General features: G+C 43.6%; 1 protein-coding gene across 1 annotated transcript; it reads left to right on the top strand.

Moving 5' to 3' along the window:
• Positions 1–239: 239 nt before the first annotated feature.
• On the top strand, positions 240–24,019 carry znf507 (zinc finger protein 507). The gene is made up of 7 exons (XM_053877647.1): positions 240–350; positions 4,371–6,560; positions 8,408–8,522; positions 8,641–8,749; positions 12,551–12,655; positions 14,716–14,850; positions 15,771–24,019. Exons 2-7 carry the CDS (start codon positions 4,374–4,376, stop codon positions 16,120–16,122), a joined length of 3,003 nt encoding a protein of 1,000 aa, XP_053733622.1. The 5' UTR covers positions 240–350; positions 4,371–4,373; the 3' UTR covers positions 16,123–24,019.
• The last annotated feature ends 758 nt before the right edge of the window (positions 24,020–24,777 follow it).

Below are 24,777 nucleotides of genomic sequence, written 5' to 3'. Positions count from 1 at the left end.
AACTTTCACTGCTCTTGCGACCTCTGCCGGTTCGAATGTGGAATTACTTCACAAGCCACATCCCACACGTGCTTCAAAATACTGTTTTCTTCGTTGATTTTTTTTTTTAATTGACGAACAGCGGCTAGTATCCAATAAAATTGTCGAAATATTTCCTGAAGTGCACTGTTGAATTTAGCGTGGACTCTCACCAGGCGACCTGCGCCGGTCACCTGACACAAGCGCCCGGTCACGTGACCGATATTCCATCCTCGCCATTTTGCAATGTGGGAGACAGAGAGGCCACTTTTATGGCCAGCGAATTCAAAGTGAGCGAGACGAAGAGCGCGGATTTTACTGCGTGAGACTCGGTGAGTCGTTTTTATTTGCACTTTACAACAGGCTCCCACTCTTCGCTGTCACGTATGAACCGCTCGCTTGGCTCGGAAACGTCCTCCACGAGTGCGAGACTCATGTGTCTGTTTGTAACAACAGCCTGCTGCGACGCTGACTTGACTTTCCGCCCATCATCTGAACTGGCTGCTACACGCTGTGTGCCACAAACACTAGGTCAATACTGGGAAGCTGTCACGGATTGCAGCGTCGACCTGGAGCTCTTGTACGTGTAAAGGCAAATAAGGCTGAAGTCAAGACGTTCGAACACGCGTGCTCGTGTTCTGGGTGAAGTACTGCGTTAACGTTTGTTGCTCAGTGAAAGTATTTATAGCCTAATGTGCCATACGTGGATCACCCCACCCTCTGCGTGTTCACCTCGTGCTCCCGTGAGTGAAGAATCAGATCATCACCATATGACAATATTCTACTTTCACAAAGTGGAATTGACCATGGCTTTGTAAGAGTAAGCTGGTTATCTGTGTGTGTGTGTTGTACTACAAGATAAGGCTGCCAGCATATCAGCGGGTCGCTAGATCTGTGGAAAAAGACCCAAAAAAGCCAATAAAATAAACATAATGTTCTGATGTTTTTAAATAAATAAATAACTGTTGAGTCAAATATGAAGAATGAACTTACTTTTTTTATTTTCATATTTATTCATTTGTTTTCAAAGTTATTTTACGTTACACACGTCGACCAAACATTTTATCTGGACCTTTTTAGACTTACGTCAACGGTCTGAAAATATACTGAATCATTTAATGGCAGTGTTTATAGTATTATCAGTAATACTTTTCAATAGATAAGACTACAACCACAATACTAATGGCTCTTGAGGCACTTTGTTTGTAGTGCATTTTATTATTGCTCTCTAAAAATGTAGTGCAACAATAACTCAAATATTACTATCATCTGGTCAACAATAAGAAAAGAGGCCAAATGTAAAAGTATTCTGAGCTTTACCTCTGAGACATCGGTGCCGATATCATGTTAGAATGTGGGCCTATTATCAACTGTAGTGTGGATTCATAAAAAGTCATCAGCTATTGCTATGTCAAAGTTTTGAGACATTTATTAACAGTGCCGCTCTCTCACGATTGCCGGACAGACTGCAGGGACTGGTCTGCACTCTGTCTCACTACTTCATTCAACACAGGGAAAAGTGGGGGAATATTTTTAGGTCCTGACATAACAGGTGGTGGTTTGTGACCCCCTGCCCATTCCCAGCCTGGTCAGACATGTGACCGTCACCACTGATGCTTTGCTTGACACGATGCTAAACCACTTGGTTTCATGGTTAGTTTCATGCAATATTTAAGTCAGCGACAAAACTTCATTCTTCAGCTTCTACTTCGTACTTCAAGACTGACAAGCTAAACTGGCCCTATATCAGCTCCAAAGTTATTTTGCCTTTGAGCAAATGTTGCCATGGCGTCTCTTATCAAGAAGAGCCCAACTAGTTCTTGCCTGAAGCAAGCAGGAAGGTGCTCATCTTAACTTTAAATAAGGTGATCAAGCCAACATACTTTGTGTACAACCAGAGAGAAGCAGTGTGAGAGTGAGGTTTGTGAGGAGTTCAGTCACTGCCATTTCTCCTTCGTAATATAGTAAAGCAAATACTAAATCAGTTCAATTGTGTCGTCACAACGTCCAATGGCCTAAAATTCTTTTCTGCAGCCTGTTGGTCAGATTGTTTTTTTTTTTTCAGGAGTTAGGATTATTAAAAATTTCGACACAAAGTCAACTTATTATTGGCGCTGTAATACAACGGAAATGGTGTGTAGATAAACCGCATGAGGTTGTTGAAGTCAGACTCACTTGATGGCTTTGATATGACTCATCCAAATAAATCCCCCAAAAATGTGCGTATATCCGCCTGAGTTTCTTGAATACTTGCTTTAACTGACGCCACATGATGCTGGGCTTTATTTGCCCGAATGTAGTCACCCTCTTGTTTAAACATCCTGTTGTTTTTGGCTAAAGTCCACCGCGAAGCAGAAGTAGCAGGGAGGAGAGCAATCTTGTGGTTAGGAAGGAGGAAGTGTTGGGTGTTTTAAAGATGAAAGGAATACAACCGCAATCATTGTCTCTCTTACTTGAATTGCAGATATTAACCAGCTGCAATGTGAGCAGGCAAAGCTAGAGTCTCTTATAATCAGCTAGGTACCGTATCCACTTCATAACTGGGCTCATTTGGAGCTCATTTCCCTCTTTCCTTTTGTTTAAACGCAGACCGCAGCAAACGAAAATCCTGAAGAGAATCGTTCTCTAATGCTGTTTGGAACATCAGACACCCCACATGTTCCCTAATTTTTTATTGACTTTGCAAAGATTCTAATTTTAAAATATGTCCTTGATCCTTATTTGCTGAAACTGTAATGGAATTCCATCCACCTATTCTTTGGGAAAAATACGGAGCGTAAACAATGAAAATGCTCAAAATTTTGTAAAGGAAAAAGAAACCAAAATTGTATAAAAGATAAAAGTTTTACACTTGGAGGAGGTGGATTTGTCTTCCTATCGATTTAATTGAAAATGGAAGCGCTGACTCCACCAGATACCACGTCGGGAGCAGATGTACGTTGTGGTCCAAAAAAAGACAGCGAGAGTTACTTTAGATGTGTTTGGGGGACTAAGAAACGGAAATGTTTCTGCCGTTGATCAAAGAAGCGAACATCAACAACATCCTTGATAGAAAACGGCAAAGAAACGCGACAGTTTATCAGTTGACTCTCATCCTGAGATGCTCTCTGATGACATCTTCTAATGGGCTTCTCTCTTCCCAAGAAGTCGCATTTTCTTTGTACATATTTTCCATAAGTTGGCTAAAAGTATTTGGACTGTCATCAGCAGGGTACAGCGCTTGTTCACAGGGCAACTTACTGACACACCTTGAAAAAAACATGTTTGAGTAAAGCTCTGTATTAGCTAGATTCCCAAGTGGACATACGTCTTTACATGGTGCAAACTAGCAAGGAAGAGAGTCTGGTTTACTGATCAAGAGTAGAGAACCACTCTTGATTTGTTGGTGCATTTTTATGATGTTTGTCGGCGCACATGATCTTGCATCCAAAATTCCAGCAGAAGTTCTATTTCAGTGCGTGGCTTTCTGTGCTCATGCTGAAATTGCATAGTTAAGACGCGCAAGTTACACTCTTATTTATTTCTATTTTTCCCCCTATTTTTAAGACATATTTCATCAAGGCAGTCTATTCTATCCTTTTCATGGGTCCTTTAGTTTTCCTGGCCAATGTTACTAGCAAGAAACTCAAAGACAGTTTGAGGCTGTATTATTGTATCATCTCAGCACTTCAGTCATGCTTTATGACCTGTCAAACAATTGTTACTTATCGTTAATTATTGTCTTTGCTTGTATGGTTTTTTTTTCACATCATGAAACGGCATCGTCGCACCCAAATAGTGACTGTGGATGTTTTGAAATGATCTAGTAGCAACACTGTCTAAGTCAAAGACTGCACACACCCTGAATTTACCCAGCCCTGCGTTTACCTGTTCACATTTAATGACACTTGCATTTTTGTTTAATCATGTCATGTTGTATTCTTTCTTTGAAACCAGATAACGTCTATGCCGTCGATGGAATGAATAGAGTCCTCAGCGTCTTCACTGGTGTTTATTGCCACCATAGAACTGGACAGACACAGTCATTAGCATTAGCTCAGTCAAAGAATAACTTCAATTGTCACAGAAATATAACGCAAAATATAGACAAACGAACCACTTTGGTCTCCTTCACGTCAACGGCAGACTTGGATCATGAACAGCAGTTGTTCTTTGCGGAGTAAAAAATGTCTCAACAGAAAAAAATGGATGACTGGAAACAAACTTTCTTTCGTCTTTGTCAAAACAGCATCAAAACATAACATAGTTTCCTGTAAAGACTTTCAAAATAAAATACAACAAACAATGCACAAACCGCTAACAAAGGCACGCAAAACATTCACATTTACAACGTCCTTTTTCTTGTTTCCCAGGTCATGGAGGAGAACAGCAATGTTGCTGTGCTCATCACTCGCTCCAGCTCAGCCTCCTCCTCGCCCACGTTACCCCTGGGCTCCCAATCGCGGATCAAGAAAGCTGTGGATCTGGATACCTCTCAGCGATTGCAGCAGAAACAAGCAGCCGATTCTCTGATACAGGTCATTGAAAAGCTGAGCAAGATTGTTGAGAAGAGGCCGCAGCGGCGCTGCACCATGATGGGACAGAAAAGAGGCGGATTTGAAGAGCGCCAGCGAGGAAGCAAAGGGGACGTTGTGGCGAAGAAGATGAGGCGGACCAGCAAAGAAGAGGCGAGAGCTGAAGGAGAGGTGTCTGACAAAGCTGTTTTCCCACCAGCTTTTGGTGACAGAAATAACAACCTAACCCCCACAGCGACTGAAATAACAAACAATGGCAGTTCCAGCGACCACAAACGAACGGTGACATGCTATCAGTGCAGCCTGTGCACGTATCTCTCCCCCACCCTGCCCCTGCTCAGAGAGCACCTGAAGCAACACAACGAGCTCTATAATGACCTCATCCTCATGTGCTCCGAGTGTCGCTTTAGCTCCAGAGACCAGCAGCAGCTGGAGGAGCACGTCAAGACGCACATGGACAGTGGGGCGGTGCAAAGGAAGGACTCTCCCCCTTCAGGTCCAGTACACAATGGAGAAGGGAAAAGTGTGGAGGCAGGAGCTGAGAAGACGGAGAGCTCTGCGTTTGTTGGAAAAGAGGATATGAGTAGTTGCACAAACTCGCCGCAGAGGAAGAAGTGGTACAGCTACGAAGAGTACGGGTTGTACCGCTGCCTTATCTGCAGCTACGTGTGCAGCCAGCAGCGTAATCTCAAGACACACGCCTGGAAACATGCCGGACTTGTTGACTGTTCCTACCCGATATTCGAGGACGAAGTAGGAAGCTCCTCAAGGAAAGACACCGCGACTGCTGTTGGTGGCACAATCAAAGAGGAGCTTGTTGTGTTCTCATCCCTTCCTCAAGAAAAAAGCCTTCAAAGCTTGCCTGCTGCCTTCAAACTTCAGCCTTGTGTGTCCTTACCTTCCCAGCTCATGAAAGACCCTTTAAACCAGCCGGCATCGACTGACAGCCTGAAAGTAAGGGAGGAAGAGGAAGGGCCGATCAAAGACGAGCCAGTGGTGGAAGTGCAGGTCACGACAGAGGCAGAGACCCAAGTCGAGCTCGATATTCACCAGGATAATGCCGAGATCTCAGACAGCCTGCTGTCCTCGGCTCAGAAGATTATCAACAGCAGTCCCAATAGCGCTGGCCACATCAATGTGATTGTCGAGCGCCTGCCCACTGCTGAGGACTCGGTCATGGTAACAAATCCGCTTCTTCTCAGCCCGAATGTGGTCGAAGGCCAGAGCTTAAACAGAACTGAGGAAGAAGAGGCTGCCGGAGAAGTCCACCACCTCAAGCAGGAGGTGGTCTTTGACAACATCGACGAAGATGCCGTAGGCGAGTCCCAGCGTGATGAAAATATTCCTCCTGCTGGTCGTAAGAGGACGCACTCTGAGTCGCTGCGTCTTCACTCACTGGCTGCCGAGGCGCTGGTTGCGATGCCGATGAGGACGGCAGAACTCTCCTGCAGTAGGACGATCCAAAAAACAAGCACGCCGAGTTCAAACCCAGAGCTCAGACCTGCTGATGTCGCAGGGCAAAAGGACTTCACGGCATCAGCTGCCATGTTGGATTTAGAGGAGAAACATGGGGAGTTGGGATCCCTTGGTTTCGGGAATGTTGAGGATGAGGGTCCTGCTGCCAAAGCGGGTATTAGCTTGTCCTTGCTCACTGTCATTGAAAGACTAAGAGAACGCTCTGACCAGAACACATCAGACGAGGACATTTTGAAAGAGCTCCAGGACAATGCGCAGTTCCACCACGGAGCAAGTGCTGGTGCCGGAGTAGACGGCTCCCCGGATGGCAGTTTGGTGGAGTACATCCCTGGCAGCGACAGGCCGTACCGGTGCCGCCTCTGCCGCTACAGTAGCGGCAACAAAGGCTACATCAAGCAGCATTTGCGAGTCCACAGGCAGAGGCTGCCGTACCAGTGTCCCATCTGCGAGCACATCGCGGCGGACAGTAAAGACCTGGAAAATCACATGATCCACCATTGCAAGACCAGGATGTACCAGTGTAAGCAGTGTCAGGATGCCTTCCACTACAAGGTAGGGTCACGGTCGCATTATTGTTCAAAACTATGTTGCATGACCTATCTCCACCTGTTTCAGAAATGATGAATATTTACACAAGTAAATCTCCAGTTCCTTCAAATGTGTTTCACTTTCACTTATTTGACTATCCAGTATTGTTTGTTTACTTCGTATACTTGAAGATTCAACGTATTCATTCATTTTCGTGACACTCAATATGAATTTACCTTCCTTTTGATATGTAATTTGCAAAGCTATAAAGGACAAAAATATTGAAAGACTTTTATTTGCGCCTTTACATATTGTCAAACTTGTATTTAAAAAGGTTTAAATTTTTACAATAAGCCTAGGTTTTGCCAAAATGCTTCTGAGATGTGATCGTACCGGGCTGCAGAACAGCAACAATCATGAAGGCAAATTCTTATGTCAGTGGTCTGGAACTTATTTTAGGTTTCTCTATATTTGCGGTGACTTCTAGGCAAGTAACTGAAAACAGGTCTTTATGTACACCTTGTTCAAAGAAAGGTTGGCAACGCGCTGAGAGCACACACTCGAACAAGAAGAAACAGACCAAACCTTGAGAAGTTCAGCTCAGCGAGTTGGGTGTCCGGTGACGTCAGTGTCGCAGTGGACGGAGAGGAGATTGTCATTCAGCAAAAGAAACAACTTCCAGATTCAAGACTGATTTATTGACATTCCATTTCAATACGAATGGAGTGAAATGTGTCCCTGAAACCAGTGATAGCTGCTATAACCAATTTAAGACGTAGGGAAATTCATACTGAGTCTAAGTGAATTACCCCATAAAAGGCTGTAAATATTGTGTCACGCAGTATATAGGCACATGATTGAGCATAAAATGAAACAGGTTCCAAATAAAACTATCATTGTTTTCACATCTTTGCTGTCAATTCTGTTCCTCTGCTGGTTAGTGGTCACGCTACAGAGGTAAAACCGATCATATCATCCATCGCCATCCATGGTTGCCCCGAACCGATCGGACTAGCCTCATCCATTGGGTCTCTCATGATCGGTCAATATGTGTGCTGACTATTGCGTACGAACAGGATGGACCGATGATTGTGATGTCGGCGACACATTAGAAAGGGGAAGAAATGAGGAAAAAATGTAGCACAGTGTCAGGTCGGGTCACATTTTTGTGTCATGGACTGTAGTAAGCCTTGGTGCCGTAGCCTGAAAGTAAATCTGTTTATTCTGACTCTTGCTTTTCTCAGCAAACAAAAGCTTTTCAGTGATATGAAGACACATACATGATTTCATTTGAAGTTGACACAGGCTGCTACTCCATGAGGTTGAATATGTCAGCAGTCAGTAATAATAATACCATAGCTCAATATTTAGAATTGTGTTAAGACAATGGGTTTGCTTTTATTTGATTTAAACACACGGAGATGTAGTTTCTGTGTTAGTGTTTGCTGACAGACCTGTCAAAACGTTTGAGGATGGCTATATTTATTTATTTTGAGTCTCATGTTGTCTGTTTTTATATATCTCTGTTCCTTATTCTGTGGCTGATTGTCATTGCACAACATGAAAAAGAACCAAAATTGAACAGCCTTCTAAGTGATGCAGAGCAACAGGCATTTTTGGTTGGCCTGCAGATGAAAGTGGAGGAGAAACTTATTGATTCAGCTTTTATCAGAAGAGCACAGTCTGATGTGCAGATGTGATTATAACCTTCATCTCATCGAACCAATTTCATGAACAAGGTAAAAGATTTCTGAGCAGCGGTTGCCAGAAAAGTCCAATTTATGTCTCCCTCTTCTCTGTTTCATCACCATGTTTTGGCTTTTTGATATAAAAGACTCTGAGCATGTTTATTTTGACTCTCCCTCTGTTAGAGTCAGTTGAGAGCTCATGAACGGGAACATCATGACAGCACAGACACAAGCGCACTGACACCCCTTGCCGAAAGTGCGACCCCCGGGGAGGAACTGGAGCGTGCAAATGATGAAGGTGAGAACCTTGTTTTCTCAGAGTGTTGAAGAAATGATCCGCCCCTGACCATTGACTGTAAATCTGTTGTCTGAATTTAAGGAATTGAAACTCTTTTTTAATGGCCTGTTCTCTGCAGACGGAGGTTTGCAGAAGATGTTCAAGTGTGACGTGTGCGACTACACCAGCTCCACATATGTCGGGGTGAGGAACCACAGGAGGTTTCATAACTCTGACAAACCATACCGGTGAGTTGTTGCTGCAACTTTTCTAACTCTGTTTGTTTATTAAACAAATGTAACCATTTTCTAGTCAATCTTTGTGTCGACAGCCTGAGATAACTTCCTCAAATCTAAGAATAGGGACAGCTTTACTAAGGTCCCAGTTTCGCCCTAATATGCACGGGGTGGAACCACAAGTTGTCTTTGAGTTAAAGATTGTAAAGTTTGAGATATTTTAGTGCTTAAAATTCTCTTTTTTACAACCAATTAACGAAATGCTTCTGCACAAAAGTTTTAGTCAATCGCGGATCAGACTGGACTGAAGAAACCCCATCAAAGACTGTACTTTTTAGGGTGAATTCCAATTCCTCCTTTCCTCCAAAGATGGACAGAAGTAGGCCTGCATGATAAATAATGATAATTCACCTTTGTGTCTCATTTAATTTTCAAACCGACTGGATTTGCATCACAAATACTGTGAGTTTTACGCTCCAATGCGAGATCCCACGATGCTCATGGCTTCACCTTCAGCCAATAATGTGAACATGGCAGTGATTGGAGAGCTCAGCGTCAGGATAGAAACTGAAGGAATATGGAAGACAAACCGGGAACTAGTTACGACGCCCACCAATCACTCTCAAAACCAACTTGTTTAAAAAAAAAAAGCTCGTATTCAGTTGTGTGGCTGTATTTTGGATTGAAACTGGATGACATGCGTCAGTCTCAAGTGATTTGCAAGATGTGTTTTTCCACTTGTCGCAGCACCGCAAGGTAACACACCAAATCTTTCTCAGAACCTCTTAAGTCATATGTCTGGTGCTGCAACTAGGTTTTGCCATGGTTGTCGTGATTCATATTTTCCCCCCAAAATCGTGCAGGCTGAGAGGAAAGTATCTATCTCAGTTTTCAGATTCGCCATTGTAGGTGAATTACTACTGAAATTTTCTGGAGGCGGAGCCACCCACCATTTCCGCTGGTGACTGATGAAGTCTGACGTCTATTTGTTGCAGCTCGCTGTTCATGTCTGGGATAAAATACAAACATAACCATGACAATAAAACATTCGGAAGCTTGTCCATCGTCACCATTCAGCGAGGATGACATTTTGCAAAACTATTAATGGAAAGCTTTAAATTGAATGCAAAAAACAGCAAAATAATTCACAGTAAAGTGCAGGTGAATGCGTTATTTACATTTATCAAACTCTTTCAAAACACCTCACATGCCGCATCTAAGAACGTACCTAATGTATTTGCTCGCACTTAAATGTGAATATACTTTGCTATTTGTTTTTGTGTTTAACACACATCTTGTTGTCACCGGAAAAGCAAAATTTCAGTTGCAGAGAAAATAATTGACCTACACCAGCATGTAGCCTAAACACTTGGTTTTGAGGTTTAAGATTGAGGATTAAGGGAGGAATTGGAAGTCGCCCTCACTGAGCCATCTGAATGATCGATTGGTGATATGTCTGTCAAACTCGACCTCTGTTTGTTCTGCCCCCTGCCTTCTTACGCACCAAAGTAACAAGTGAAACGTTAAGCTATATATACTGATAAATATAACATGGAACAGCAATTTTGTTTGGTTACAGCTCATGATCATGTCGGATATTTTCTTTCTCGTGAAAAGCCATGAGAATCATGCACAGCTCACTTACCCCACCTTAAACTAAGATTGCACATGCAAATTCAAGCAGGTTCAAATGTTGGAGACACACCTATTGTAAGTGTCTCATGCTTTGAGCGATAACATCCACATTCTTGTTTGAGTCATCTGAAGCACCTAACGGTGAGAAATAGTTTTGTCGGCGCTTGACTTGGACTCTGGTCACATGTATTTCATCGAGAGGTCAAGTGTTTTGTGGCCCGTCGTCTTGTCTCACTTGCTCTTACAGGCCAACGTCTGACCTCCATATTGAGAACATCTTATTATGTGATGAGTACTTATAAGAATCAAAACTATTGAGGCTGTCAAAATGTTTGATCTACTCCTCCGTTACACTATTGCGCATACTTCTGGACAAACCTGTTTCCTTGCACACTGAAACAAATGAATGAAAATGATAATGTAGACTTAAACATAGCATTCTCTAAATAAATAATGAATGATTTCTTGTCTTTTTCGTGCGATCACACCAATACCACACTCATGGATTCATCCTTTTCTTTTCTTGATACCAGACTTTACACGGAAGAGTCCACTAGATGGCAGTACAAGCCCATGCTGTCCGAGTTCCCAGCAGCTTTACTGTCCTCTACAGAGAGCAGCAGTGGCAGCTCTGCCCTTTGTGTTAACACAGATCTGCGGAGAGATGTGAACACCTTCAGGTGTCTGCATTAGCTCGCTCAACTGTCGCCGAGCCTCTAAGGTCAAACACAGGAGCGGAGATTCACATATCTCTGAGCTCAGCTAAAGGTCAGCAGGCAGCTCAACCATGAAACTGGCCCTGCTGTAATAATGGAACACAAATGTCTTTAATTGTGGAATGGACAATGTGATGGCAGATGTGCAGACAATGTTGGACCGAAGGCAGATTTACTGACTTTTGAAACCGTTTTGCACTGTGTATGATCATGTCAGTACCTTGCTCATGCTCTCAAATCTGCTGAAAAATGCTCCCTTTAAGACATGTGAAAAGGCGTGTTTCCTCAGGAAATGAAAACCTTTCATGTTAGGGCTTTTCCTTGCTACTTGTTTGGAAATACATTTTCTCTTTCGCTCCACCGTGGAGCTTATGCATCCATGTGTCTGTCTGTACATCATCGTACCTTAACTATATTACACAGTCTGGTTCCACGAATCATTTAAAGCAGGGCGTCTTAACCTTTTGATCTCTCACCTGTTCCAGGACATGAGTCATTACTGTCATTTCCGATTTCAGAATTACTGATTTCATTTGTGTTCAATAACCATAGATGTAAACAAACCAAAACCTTGTGAAACTACATGAAACCATGTGATCAGTGCCAAGATATTTGTCATGGATAAGTCCAACCAGGAGCAGAAGCAGGTGCAAGTCATGTTCATCACATTTACTAAAGAAAAAAAGAAGAAAAAAATACCCTTGATGCAAACAAAACTGTACGTCATGAATAAAAGTCTGTATAAAATAAATGTAAGTCAACATCTAAAGTGTATCTATCTAATTCATTTTAAAAACTGCTCCAACTGGTGAAGTTTTTACTTCACTTTCTTTAGTGTTTTTCCAAGAATTTATTCAAAGTTGGAAACCATCACAAATTTGCAGTTGTCAATTCAATCCACAGACACAATACTGCCACCGTATGTGGAAAGTACATTAAAACTGAGACAAAATACTGCTATCGGTCCTCTAGGGGGCGCTCAAGGCCCAACCATGAATCACTGGTTTAAAGAATGGCCACTCTGTGGTGCAGAAGGAGCTGTGGCATGCAGGCTTGCCTGCTGTGTGTGTGCTGTGCAAGCGAGTTCTGGTACACTACTGCCACCTTCTGTCCCATCTGCCATCACTCATACTGCGTGCTAAATGCAGAACTTAACTAACAGGACGGCAACACACGACTTTTTATTGTTGACTTGAGCGAGGGAAAGAAACAAGGCTGTCGTTCGCAGCCCTTGCATTTCACAGTGCCGCGCAGAAGTCGTGAACTGAACTTTTCAAACATACATTTTTGTATTTGCTGTTGACGTTTTCTTGTTGAAGTGGTGTCACTTGAATGAGCCAAGTAAGTGAAGGACTGTTTGCACGTTGGTGTGCAGCATGGTAGGAATCAGTCTTTCGGCTCGAAGTGAAAAACTGTTGCCCCCGACATATTGGATTCTAATCCATTCTTCTCCTCTGACTAGATGCTGCAGCTGCGACTTTGCCACCACAAACATGAACAGTTTGAAGAGCCACATGAGGAGACATCCTCAGGAGCACCAGGCTGTACAGCTGCTGGAGCAATACAGGTCAGGAAGATCCCAGCACATTCACATAGGCTGCAGTTCAATAGCAAGTGACGGCATATCGTTGCTGAGACACCCTCTTAACTTTTAACGGCTTATTCATGTAGTAAATTACTTAACCATTAACCAAAAATACGGTGTTGCCATTTTCTTAGAACAAAAAGTGTAATAGCAGGTAAAGATGCCCAAATAAAAAGAAACATATTTTTAGTAGTTGTAGTCATAGTAGTATTGCATTCTCATTTTTTAATGTTTAATGGCGAAAAACTGCCTTGTCATAGATGGTCTTGATGTACATGAGTTTGCGTTTCTTTCTTTCTTTATTTGTTTATTTGACAGAGTTGTTTCAAATAATGCAAAACTTACATCCGAAAGTGCAAGTCACTTTGTGCAGCTCACAAGAACTGGGAATTCCAAATGAATATAGCGCCCCTTAACCTGGATCCCGTGCAAAACATGTCGGGATCATGACCTACGAGGAATAGTGTTCGAGCTCTGCCCGTCACCAGGCCAGCAAGTGGAGATTATAAATCTCAAGAATGAATTTAGAAGAAAACTGATGACGATTAAAAAGGATTGATGCGTTTGCTTCCAGAAGTAAAGCAGACTGTCTCCTGTGTTGTGCAAGTCTGTGACGGGTGATCATTTTATTAAGCTAACCACAGCCTCACTGGAAATAAAATAAAATAAAATCACGAATTATAACTGACTTTTGTTTTACCGATCAAAGATTGCAAGAACCTTTGTTGAGCAGCAGTGTGGACCATGTTTTTAATGAAGACAGTTGGTGCTGCACTGCAACAATCTCAGTAGCTACATGACAGTGATGGATTAGGTGCTGAGAAGTGTGTTGACTCCTCTCCTGACTGTTTACAACCTAAAACTTGTCACAGTGTATAGGAGCAGGACTTTAAGATGTGCATATGTCAATAGATGACAGAAAAAAAAATACTTTTGCACTTGAGGACTGAAAATTGAAGTGTAAAAAAACGCTTCCATTCTTTTATTTTAGTTTAACCTTATGTGTTTAGATTCACTTGACTTTGTCATACACTTTCATATATATATATATATATATATATATATATTTTTTTTTTGCATTGAGTCCTGGATGAAAGTCAACGTTTGTTCACTTTGAGCTTGTTGTGGGCAACATCTAAAGTTCAGCCTTTAAATTGATGTTCTTCCCCTTTACTTTTTTCCATCATTTTTATCACCACTCTTTTTCTTGTTGGCGTGGCACACGTGGTTTCCTTGTGTCAAGTATAATGACGATAATGTAACCTAATTTGAATGACGTCACTGGAGACATGAATACGCCGCTTCTGCAGGAGATTTCCCGAGAACGTCCCATCCAGAGAGTTCTCTTTATCACTGAGCTAAACGCTTGTTTCTCCGCGGTGAATATTCGCATGTCTCGCCCTGCTCCCAGTCTGTGGCTCGGCACGCAGCCAGCGTCCCTCGGCTCACTCGCTCTTCCACTAGAGCACATTTCAGCCCAGATGAGGCGCCTGCTAACTGCTTCCATTTCCAGCCCTGAAGTGAAGCTGATTTCTTTCTTTTACCTCCTCTGCAATAGTTCCTGCCTGATGGGGCACTTTTTATTGTTAAGACACATCCAGACTGCACGGAGGGATGATGAGACCTCTTCCGAGTCCATCTGCCTTTAAGCTCCCTCTAAACACGCTCCTGATTGCGCCGCTATTTGTTGCCGAGTGAAGAGAGGGAACAAATTAGGCTCCAGGCTTGTGGAGGAGAGGAGCCCGCTCACCTCAGGTGACCCCAATAATTACGCGTATGGACCGCATAATCATGCATGTAGTAGCTGACAAAGCTCACTCAAGTATGAGCCCTTGAGGGACAAAATCTGGAGTCAATCCTCACGCCCCGATTTGAGCGGCATCACCGTGGATCAAGAAATGATTAGTTGTCGCCCCCTGGGGTCTGAAGGCCGTGGTTTCTGGCCGAGTCTTAAGTTGAGTCATGTCTTGATGGGAGACGGGTCAGTTAACCTCGCCGTGTGTGATTAGTTCAAAGACACAAAGCCTTTTCCTCGTCTCCAGGTGCTCCCTCTGTGGCTATGTGTGCAGCCATCCGCCGTCTCTCAAGTCCCACATGTGGAAGCACGCAGGAGACCAGAACTACAACTACGAGCAGGTCAACAAAGCCATCAACGAGGCCATCTCGCAGAGCAGCCGGTAAACCCTCTGAATCACTCTCCCCAATTTCCTTCAGCCCGGTTCCACTGTTCTCCGCTGCTGCTGTAAGACCTTCGGCCGCACCACGCGTCAGGATGTGTTTTCGTCACGTGTTATCGCAGTGCTGTGCTGAACTAAGAGAGGTGACTGGTTGAAAGGTCTTGGCAGTGCAGCGGGGTTATTTACCCTTTTGGTTCGTTCCACTAAACTGCTGCTGTTCGAGTCTGGTCCTGATCATGAGCTCTCGAAATGTAAAATTCTTTGTTCATGTATGTGTTTTCAATGAGCAGAGCTGATGCATATTTTCGGATGTAAATGTTTAAATGTGTTGTGTAAACAGACACGTACTGATGCGTTGAATTTTTTTAAAGAGGAATTTCCAATGGATCAAACAGGACCTGGGTGATGTGGTCTGAGTTACGTGTCCACAATACAATATATATCAATGTCCAGCTGTGGTGTCGGAACTTGGGACACGTGCAAACAGCACATTTTGAACGCTTCAATGTCAGTAAAAGATGTGAGGAGTTGATAATTCCACTTCAGAACATTGTCCAGTTTGTGTCATCAGTCAGTCTCCATGCTGGAGCCCGTTTTCCAAACTAGTTTAGAAGTGATCCTCATGCATTTTTAAGCCTTTCTACGGGGCAGACAGCACCACTGCACCCGCAGCTTATAGACTGCTGCGGCTTATGCAGGAACAAGGTCTGTTTTCCTTCTTAAATTTAATATCTGGCCCTAATGTTTCCATGCAAACTATAGTCTGGAAATTATAGTGCATGTTAGAACTTACACACACACACACAAAAAGATGTCTAAGTAGGTCATGGATTTGTTGATCCAGCCTGTTATGTCATTTGGCAGTACATGTCTTAAATGTTGATTTGCTCCCTGTCTTTCCGTTCATGTTTCTTTCCTAGAGCTCCTCAAAAGTTGTCCGAGGTTCAGGAGTCACTCACAGAGCGCCCTGCCGTAGCCCCTGCCTCTGCGGGCCAACAGAAGACTCATGAATCGGCACCAGTAGTGGCCAGACTCGGCGCAGATGCTCAAGTTAAAACCGAACCGTCACAGTCCGTGTCTGCCGCCCACCTGGGGTCCAACATGGAGTATTGTGTTCTGCTTTTCTGCTGCTGTATCTGCGGCTTCGAGTCCACCAGTAAGGAGCGGCTGATGGAGCACATGAAGGAGCACGAGGGCGACATCATCAGCATCATTCTCAACAAGGACCAGCTGCAGACAGCTCAACAAGCAGACGTTCCGGCAGCCGAGTGAGCCAAAATCATTTTCAGACACTGACTCCCCCTTTAAGTACTGGCACCTCAAGGGCATCTTCACAACTTTGGGTGAGGCGCACTCACAAACACACACTTTGACGAATGTTTTTGGATTTCGCAGACGCCCAAATGACAATGTCTGTTGGGAATATTTCATTTCAAGGGATCCGTTGGAGCTTTAACCCAAGTTCGTATACTGCAGAATACAAGTTGTACCTCACAAAGTCACTCACTCCTCACCGTTTTGAGAAAAGTTCACAGAAAGGCAGCTGTTTTTGCTTCTATTTAATTTAATGTATTTATGCCACTGTGTGACACAAGCACATGTTCAAGGCCGCTAGTTTTGTTGCCTGTAATTTAGTTTTAAACCTTTTAATTGCATGCATTTTTTTTCTCAGTAAGCCAGTTTATTCTTCTGATTATTCTAATTTATATATACATGTAGTTTCTGTACGTGACTGACTTGTTGATAAGCAGCTAGTTTGTGTGGCGAAAACACAGTTTTCACAGACCAAATTAAGGCTGACTCCTCCGCAGCTCACGTGGGTCTCCGTCACTTGTCGATCGGGAATAATTTCAAAAGGGAACGCAGCCGTTTCAGGTGCCTAATGGTTCACTTAGTTCTGGTCCATATTAACGCAAACGTGCACAGCGTTTGTTTCATGCGGCCGCAATCCTTAAACGCCATAGTGCGGAAATAAAGTTGCTCATCAACATTGTTCACACAGCAACGTAAACCAATGCTTTTCTAAAAAGCAAGACAAAACAATGAATTTCTTATTTATCTGAGCTCTAGCATAAGATGTAAAATGTCTAAGTTCTCTGGTTTGCATATCCTGTGTCAGGTTGAGCCAAAAAGATGAAAAAAAGCTAACATTTAGTTTGCTTTTTTTTCCCTCAGAACCAGCACCGTAGCTTAATGACAATAAAATCGAGGTGTTTAGAGTCCATTTGAGTTGTGTCTGACCTTGAGGTGGGAACGCGAATCGAGACCATCAGACTGACGTTGCATTTGAAGAACATAGTCTTAGAACGCACTCATCCGAATTGTTATTACAGTATTGCGAGGCAAACTACTCATCTTACGTGAAAAAGACTTTTTCTTTGCAGACTAGACGAGTCTTCTTCGCAGAAGACCAACTGGACTTCCACACTGTTCTTCTCACATGCACAAGTTCCCTCCAACTTTTTGTCTTTGTTTCTGAGGTTTCCGCAGCAACTCAGCCTCTTCCACTAATCTTACCCATCTTTCCTACTCACACTGATCCTGACCGCCTTTATCCACCCACGAACCTCATTGGTTATTCTCTTCTTAAATCTGCATGCGTGACATTCTTAGTGCATCATTGTCCCTTCCAGCACAATTTCAGGAAAAAATCTGACCAGGATTTTTCTGGACGATATTTCGATTCGATTCACTTCAGATCCAGAATCATTGCATTTTTGTGTGTGTGTGTAGTAGAAATTTGTGGTATTGCCTCCGGACATAGCAACTTAAGCGCCACAGGTTGTATACAGGGCCTGCTTCTCTAATCTTCCTAACAGGACCGCAGTGAATTGAGGTCCTGTTGAAACTGACGGAACAACTTCAACTGTGAGCGAAGCACGATTGCATTGTGGTTGCGCTGTCGCAGTTTTGATCAGCGGTGAGACTTGTTTGCATTGTGCACAAGATTGATGCGGTGCCACGAGTGTTTTGGATCACGATTTCAGTCAGCCCTAGTCTCTTCTCACCTGGTATCTTGAGCTGTTGGTATTCTTGAAAAAAGAACAAAAACAAAGGCATAAATAAGATTTAAAAAAATTCTCTTCTCAGGTACAATTTCACCATTTCGTAAATATGAGAGGAAAAATCCTCTTGATCAGTCCTGCTTCCAGGGGGCCTACATTTCCACACGTTAAATTCTTCTCACAATTTTTTAGCAATTCTTCATTTAATATTGGTATGAAATTGGTCTTTATACAGGATGCCCTTAGAATTTCAACCAAACGCCACTGGTGGTGTTACTCAAATGAGCTGTTTTGCCAATATTATTAGCCCAAACTTCATTTCCTCCATAATAAACTAGTGGTGTGGGTGTCCAGAGCTTGTTGGCATTAAGTGAAGAACCTTCAAGAAAGTACTGCCATTCGGCATGAACGTGTGGATCTGCCTTCGTGTTTCCTGTGTTCACTGAACATGCCATGTACAGAGTCAGCCAAAATAGTGTCAACGCACGTAATTGGAACCTCACATTTTGGGGACTTAAAGATTGGGATGGGCCATAACTTATCGGACAGGATTTACCGCTGAAAAACGCCTGCTGCGCTAACAGCCTGCTGCGCTAACAGCCTGCTGCTGAGGAACCAGTGCTCTCACTTTCATGAGCCTAGAAAACTCTCCGTGCTCCATCAAGTGCTGGAGCTATAAACACGCTTCCCTGCACAACATTTTCCCGTGCACGTGCTGCAGTATGCCAACTTTAAATGACAGATTGAAAGAATCTTCGCGGCAGACTGTATGTTGACTGAGTAGGGAGGAGCGGACGCGTCACAACCAGCGGGGCTTCACCTGAGCGCCGGCTGTCACACATGATCGGCAGTGGCAGGTAGTGATCGACGTTCACGATCACGCTGAAATCAGCCGATCACGATCGGTGACCAATCGATCGGAGCATAATTTCAAATCTTAATAATTCCATTTGTAGACTCTCTGAATCTGAGTCTCTGAATCGGTGTTGGTTTTGCTAGATCAAGCGCTCCAAATAGGTTTTATGGCTCAGATCATGCGAAACTCCAGAAATGCAGAGAACACAACTGGCCAGTTAGTAACTGGTAAGTTGGGTTTTCAAGACGAAATGAAGCGAGTCCAATCGCGAGGATGGCCAAACGTGTTGTATTAATTCTTTTGCCCATGCCACCCCGACTTAAAGATACCAGTCCTAGATCTGGAGAAGTTATTCTGTGAGATTTTGAGATGCATGAAACAGGCCCTTCTCTGATTCATCTTCTTCCATTTGACCCCTGTTAATGCCGTTCTATTGAGTTTGTGCAAGTGAGGTAGATATCTGTCGACAGTAGGATGACTTTTCCGGATTATCCCACAGTGTCTTGGGATTGTAATACAAAGAACAGAGCGACTTGGCTGTCGACTGGGTGCCGTCGGGTTTTTGTTTCGGGGCGTGGGGGTGTTTCCAGGCCCATGTTGACAAAACTAGACGCTGTAGTTTTTGTCTTCCTTCCAGGTTCAGTTATTGAAAACGGGAGGATAAAAAGCAGTCCTGCTTGTTGAACATAATCCATTTCATATTTGCGTTTTTTTTGAGGAGAAGCGCTGGATGGCATCCCCGTTTCTGCTGGGGTCGGCCATAAAAATGTCAAAAATTTAATTTCACAGACAATTAAATAGGCTGAAGATAAGAATGAGCTCTCTGTCATGCTCTCAACATCACAGCGTTACACTTGTTCATCAGCGTTGCCTCTCCTCTGTCCTACACACACACACACACACACACTGAGGACGTCGAGATACGACGCAGTATCCATAATTCACGTCGTCCAGCGCACACTACAAATTGTATGTGTGTGTGGTGTAATGGGTGCAACTGGATTAAATCTCTATCTGGAAGCCTGGTTAGCTGAGCCCCGTGTTTTCATTCGTGACGCAGACAAGTCTTAGCTGCCGTGTGATTTACTGGGACACAGTGGCATGAAGGAAGTCTTCGGGAACAAGAGTGAATGAGTTGCAGGAGATTCGCAAACTGACCCCCCCAGAACAGCCAAGCGATAGAGAAACACTGAAGCCCTCAGATTTTTTTAAGATGTTTACTGAGGTGGTGACAGTAAAAACACAAGTTTTTATTCATGTGAAGTCAATCTGCCTCCAATCCAAGCTGTCCTCACGTGGTCCATCTCTTCATATGTCCGGCCGGAATGTGCGACTTCAGTTCTGCGAGCAACAGACTTCAGTTATGATGACGTTTTCTTGGGCATTTTTTGGTGAAAAACACACAGAAAACCGACATATTCCTCTCCACCTCCATGATGCGCTGCATGTTATCCGTTTATTTGTTTCCACTGTGATCACAATATACATTCATACATCTTCAGTGAACCACTTCCAATATTGCGTTTTGTTTTTTTTCCATGCAGATTTAGCGTGGCTCATTACGGTGAAGCACTCTCTCACAATCAGGCCTCCCGGTCATAATGGTTCTCCTGCTTCTTGGCTTAATAGTGCAACTGTTCAGTATTTCCATCTTTTCCTCATTTCACCCCTTCTTTCCTGCCATTCGAGACCTGTGACCAATGAGCTCACTTGGACCCTGGTAATACTCTAAATGTTGTCCATGTCTGTGTGAGAACGGCCTGTTGTCTTAAGCCAGCTGCTGAACCCCTCTCTTCCTTGTCGAATTCCTCATCCTTTGAAGCATGACCTCAGCTCACGTTGTTTTGTTTCTTAAAGTTTCCTCTCACCCACCCACAAAAGCTGCCAGGCGTCTCTGCTTTTGTTGCTCACTGACAGGGTTACAAAGTTGCAAGAGCTGCTTTCGAGTTCCTCGTATCAAACTTTCAGAATACCTTTATGGATCACTGTCGTCGGTTTACTGTCTTTTGAAAGTAGTGATGGGGCGGAGGAGGTTTCATGAGGCAGTGTCCTTGTTTTCAGGGTCCTCTAGACGGCGCTGTCTGCTGTGTAATCTTTAGCAGTAAACAACTGTTTCAGTGGAGTCTCACATCATTTTTAAACAGAGAGCACCAGCCACTGAAGGCATAGCAATGAAAAAACAATGTTGGGACGACGCTCCCTGTGTAGAGATATTTGTGGAGAAGATGACCTTAGAGCAGAGGTCACCGACAGGTCGCCGGCGGGTGATTCTTTTTTTTTTTTTTTTTTTGTTACACCATTGGTTTTTATTGTGAAAACTCAGCAAAGAGACAAGTATTTGAGTGGAATATCATTTGATTTCAGAAGTGTGTACTGAGCCGATGGTAGCCCTTAGCTTCCGCTTGCTAAAAGGTTGGTGACCCCTGACCCTGGTCAAGGAAACCTCTGCTTCCTTGTCTTTCCTTCTAGACTCCTCAGTCAAGCAGCTTTGCATCCAGGCGGCTTTAAACACTCTCAAGATGGCTCCAGTAGTGAATGTAGAGACAGGTTTCGCTTTCGGTTTCAGCGCTTATTGAGGTTGTTACGTCACCCTTTAAAAGCTTCCAGATCTGAGTCGGTGCCATGTATTTATTTTTTTTATTTTTACACAATTAGAACTATTGAACTATATTTTATAACTGAGTGGAGCGATTGTCCATGTGCCTTTTTAGCCAAGGTATCTTTTGTGACACACTAGATTTGCAAACGTTTTCCTTCATAGGAGCAAGAACTGACATTTTCTTAACTAAGAAAGTCTTGGTACTGTATTTTAACATGTGCATAATGTGAAAAATAGACTCTTAAAACTGACTTTTTTTTATTTATATAGTTTATTTTTCAATACACAAACTAATACGATTGTGTTTTAGATGCATTTTTGTAGTCGGTTGTTGTAGAGCAGAAAACCAAATTCAAGGGAAACAAAGTCTGTATATTTTGGCTTGCTGATTTTTAATTTTGTAAATGAGAAGGAGGAATTGTCTCGGTGTGATGCTTAAGTGTATGCAGAACATGTTTGGGCTATTTTAATACCTGGCTATTGTATTTTTGCTATTAAAGACTGATACAAAAGTGTCTCTCTGTGCCATTTCTATATGAATTGGTGAGTCGACATGGTGATGGTTTGGTTGTGGTGCTGGGGGGGCGGGAATATGGCTTTGACTCCCTGTGATTTCTTTTTATGTTATTAAAATTTCTCCACTAAATATTGAACGCTTTCTAACTTTGTTAAATACCAACATTTGGCCTCATTCGATATTTTCCCGATACAATTCATATTGCGATTCTGGTTAATATTACGATTTTTTTTTTCTGCTTCAACATAAAAATGCACTTCATGGTTTCCGACAGATATTTGGTCAAAGTGGTGACCGTGATTGTATTTGGGTGTTTAGAAACGGTATTATTAACTCTTTATTAATATACAAAGCCGTTGAAAATATCACGATATGGGTATAATATATGTGATAAGGTTGTTTCTCTCTCTCTCTCTCTCTCTCTCCTTCTCTGTCTGTCTCGCTCTCTCTCTCTGTCTTTCTCTCTCTCTGTCTGTCTCTCTCTCGCTCTCTGTCTTTCTCTCTCTCTGTCTGTCTCTCTCTCGCTCTCTGTCTCTGTCTGTCTCTCTCTCTCTGTCTGTCTCTCTGTCTTTCTCTCTCTCTGTCTGTCTCTCTCTCTCTCTCTCTGTGTCTCTCTCTCTCTCTGTGTCTCTCTCTCTCTCTCTGTCTCTCTCTCTGTCTCTCTCTCTCTCTCTCTCTCTCCCCTTCTCTGTCTGTCTCGCTCTCTCTGTCTGTCTCTGTCTCTCTCTCTGTGTCTCTCTCTCTCTCTCTCTCTGTGTCTCTCTGTCTCTCTCTCTCTGTCTCTCTCTCTCTGTCTCTCTCTCCTTCTCTGTCTCTCTCTGTCTGTCTCTGTCTGTCTCTGTCTCTCTCTCTGTGTCTCTCTCTCTCTGTCTCTCTCTCTCTCTGTGTCTCTCTGTCTCTCTCTCTCTGTCTCTCTCTCTCTGTCTCTCTCTCTCTCTCTCTCTTCCCCCCACATCCAGATTTTTTTGTTTCTAGAAAAGAGGTTCTTATTCTCGTGATGTACAGAATGCATCTCATTTTACATTTTATACACTATTTTGCCGCCATGTAACGTGCAATGCTGTGCCTTTTGATCATTTCTTTGATGAATGCACAAAATTAATAGATATAAAATAATGAAAGACATTCTATTGTTTTATAGAATCTTATTTTGAATTAAACTTGAATTAAACTAAAAAATTGTCAATTGCAGTCACCATCCTGATTAATTCCACCAAATAAATCTCAATAATTCTTTTTTTTTTTTTGTCCCCATCTCCATGATGACAGGTTGTTTCCTGGCAGTACAAAATAATATTGTCTTTATTTAAAGTCATTTAACCACAGTGCGAGGGCCGTGTGTGTTTCTAAGGCCTCGGGTTATAGTGGCATGTAAAGCCTAGATAATCATGTTGACTGTTTGGTGCTGTTCATGAATGAAAATCGCTTCTTGTATCAAACGGCTGGAGTGACTCATAGAGGGGGGTTTGTGATTCCACTTGTGGTTTGAAATCCAATTTGCCAGTTGTCAAACAATATGACGTACTTGCCCCTGGGAATTTTCATTGCAACATGGGCTCAGTCAAAGTCTGAAACAGGATTATTTACAAGGTGATGGGCCTTACTTTTGCCTAGTTTTAGGTCTAGTTGACTGCTTGTGACCTCTTAGTGTGTGTGAGCACTACTTCGTGAGAGACTCCAAATGGTCAGAGTAGTGTCCCTCACACCAAGGAGCCAAACACCACCTCCATCATAGTCGACAACGCAGGCCCTGCATGGCAGCTCCCCGCCACATGAGCTTCCCACATGGGAAGCACTGGAGCAGCCAGGCCAGGCAGGGTATGGAGGGCGCCAATGGCAGGACAACCACTTAAGGAGAGGTCCATGCTGGAGACACATCATCCGGATCAGCCAGGGGGACTAGAACAGTGGTTCTTAAGCCCATGGTTGGGCCGCGAGTGCCTCCTTGAGGGCCGCTAAAAGAGTTTTTGGTTTTACACCTCTGGGCCGTGAGGCGCTCAGTTTTAATACATGAGCCACGTATGGTGGCAGTAGTGAGTCACTGACTTGACAGCTGCAAATCTGTGAGAGTTACCAAGTTCTTGAAAAGAAAAAATGACGAACAGTAAAACTGTTCATGAAAACACCTGTTGAAGCACTTTTGAAAATTAATTAGAACATTTTATGATACCTTCATTTACACTTTACTTGTATTTTCCTTGGAGTTTAAATAAAATCTATTTTTTATTTTAAAACCACACTGTTCCTCTTCCTTCCTTCAGCATGCACTGGGTCGGTTTGCAGACGAGTGTGAAGCGGCCGGGATGAGGATCAGCACCTCCAAGTCTGAGGCCATGGTTCTCGACCGGAACACGGTGGTTTGCTCTCTCCAGGTCGGTGGAGAGTTCTTGCCTCAAGTGGCGGAGTTTAAGTATCTCGGGGTCTTGTTCTCGAGTGAGGGAAAAAGGGAGCGTGAGATTGATAGACGGGTTGGTGCAGCGGCAGCAGTGATGCGGTCGCTGTATTGGACCGTCGTGGTGAAGAGGGAGCTGAGTCACAAGACGAAGCTCTGGATTTACCGATCGATCTACGTTCCCACCCTCACCTATGGTCACGAGCTTTGGGTCATGACCAAAAGGATGAGATCGCGGATACAAGCGTCTGAGATGAGTTTCCTCCGCAGGGTGGCTGGGCGCACCCTTAGAGATAGGGTGAGGAGTTCGGTCATCTGGGAGGAGCTCGGGGTGGAGCCGCTGCTCCTCCACATCCAGAGGAACCAGCTGAGGTGGCTCGGGCATCTGATCCGGATGCCCCCTGGACGCCTCCCTGGGGAGGTGTTCCGGGCATGTCCTCCCGGGAGGAGACCCCGGGGAAGACCCAGGACTCGCTGGAGAGATGATGTCTCCTGTCTGGCCTGGGAACGCCTCGGGATCCCCCGGGAAGAGCTGGAGGAGGTTTGTGTGGACCGGGA

This window comes from Synchiropus splendidus, chromosome 1 (assembly GCF_027744825.2).
Source record: "Synchiropus splendidus isolate RoL2022-P1 chromosome 1, RoL_Sspl_1.0, whole genome shotgun sequence".
In the NCBI taxonomy this organism is placed as follows: domain Eukaryota; kingdom Metazoa; phylum Chordata; class Actinopteri; order Syngnathiformes; family Callionymidae; genus Synchiropus; species Synchiropus splendidus.
Note: the sequence above shows the minus strand (reverse complement) of the source record. Positions and strands in the feature narration are given on the sequence as shown.

Coding starts and splice junctions, on each gene's coding strand:
- znf507 (XM_053877647.1), top strand. CDS start 4,374: ATGGAGGAGAACAGCAATGTTGCTGTGCTCATCACTCGCTCCAGCTCA. Junction 6,561..8,407: donor AGGATGCCTTCCACTACAAG/GTAGGGTCACGG, acceptor TCCCTCTGTTAG/AGTCAGTTGAGAGCTCATGA. Junction 8,523..8,640: donor GGAGCGTGCAAATGATGAAG/GTGAGAACCTTG, acceptor TGTTCTCTGCAG/ACGGAGGTTTGCAGAAGATG.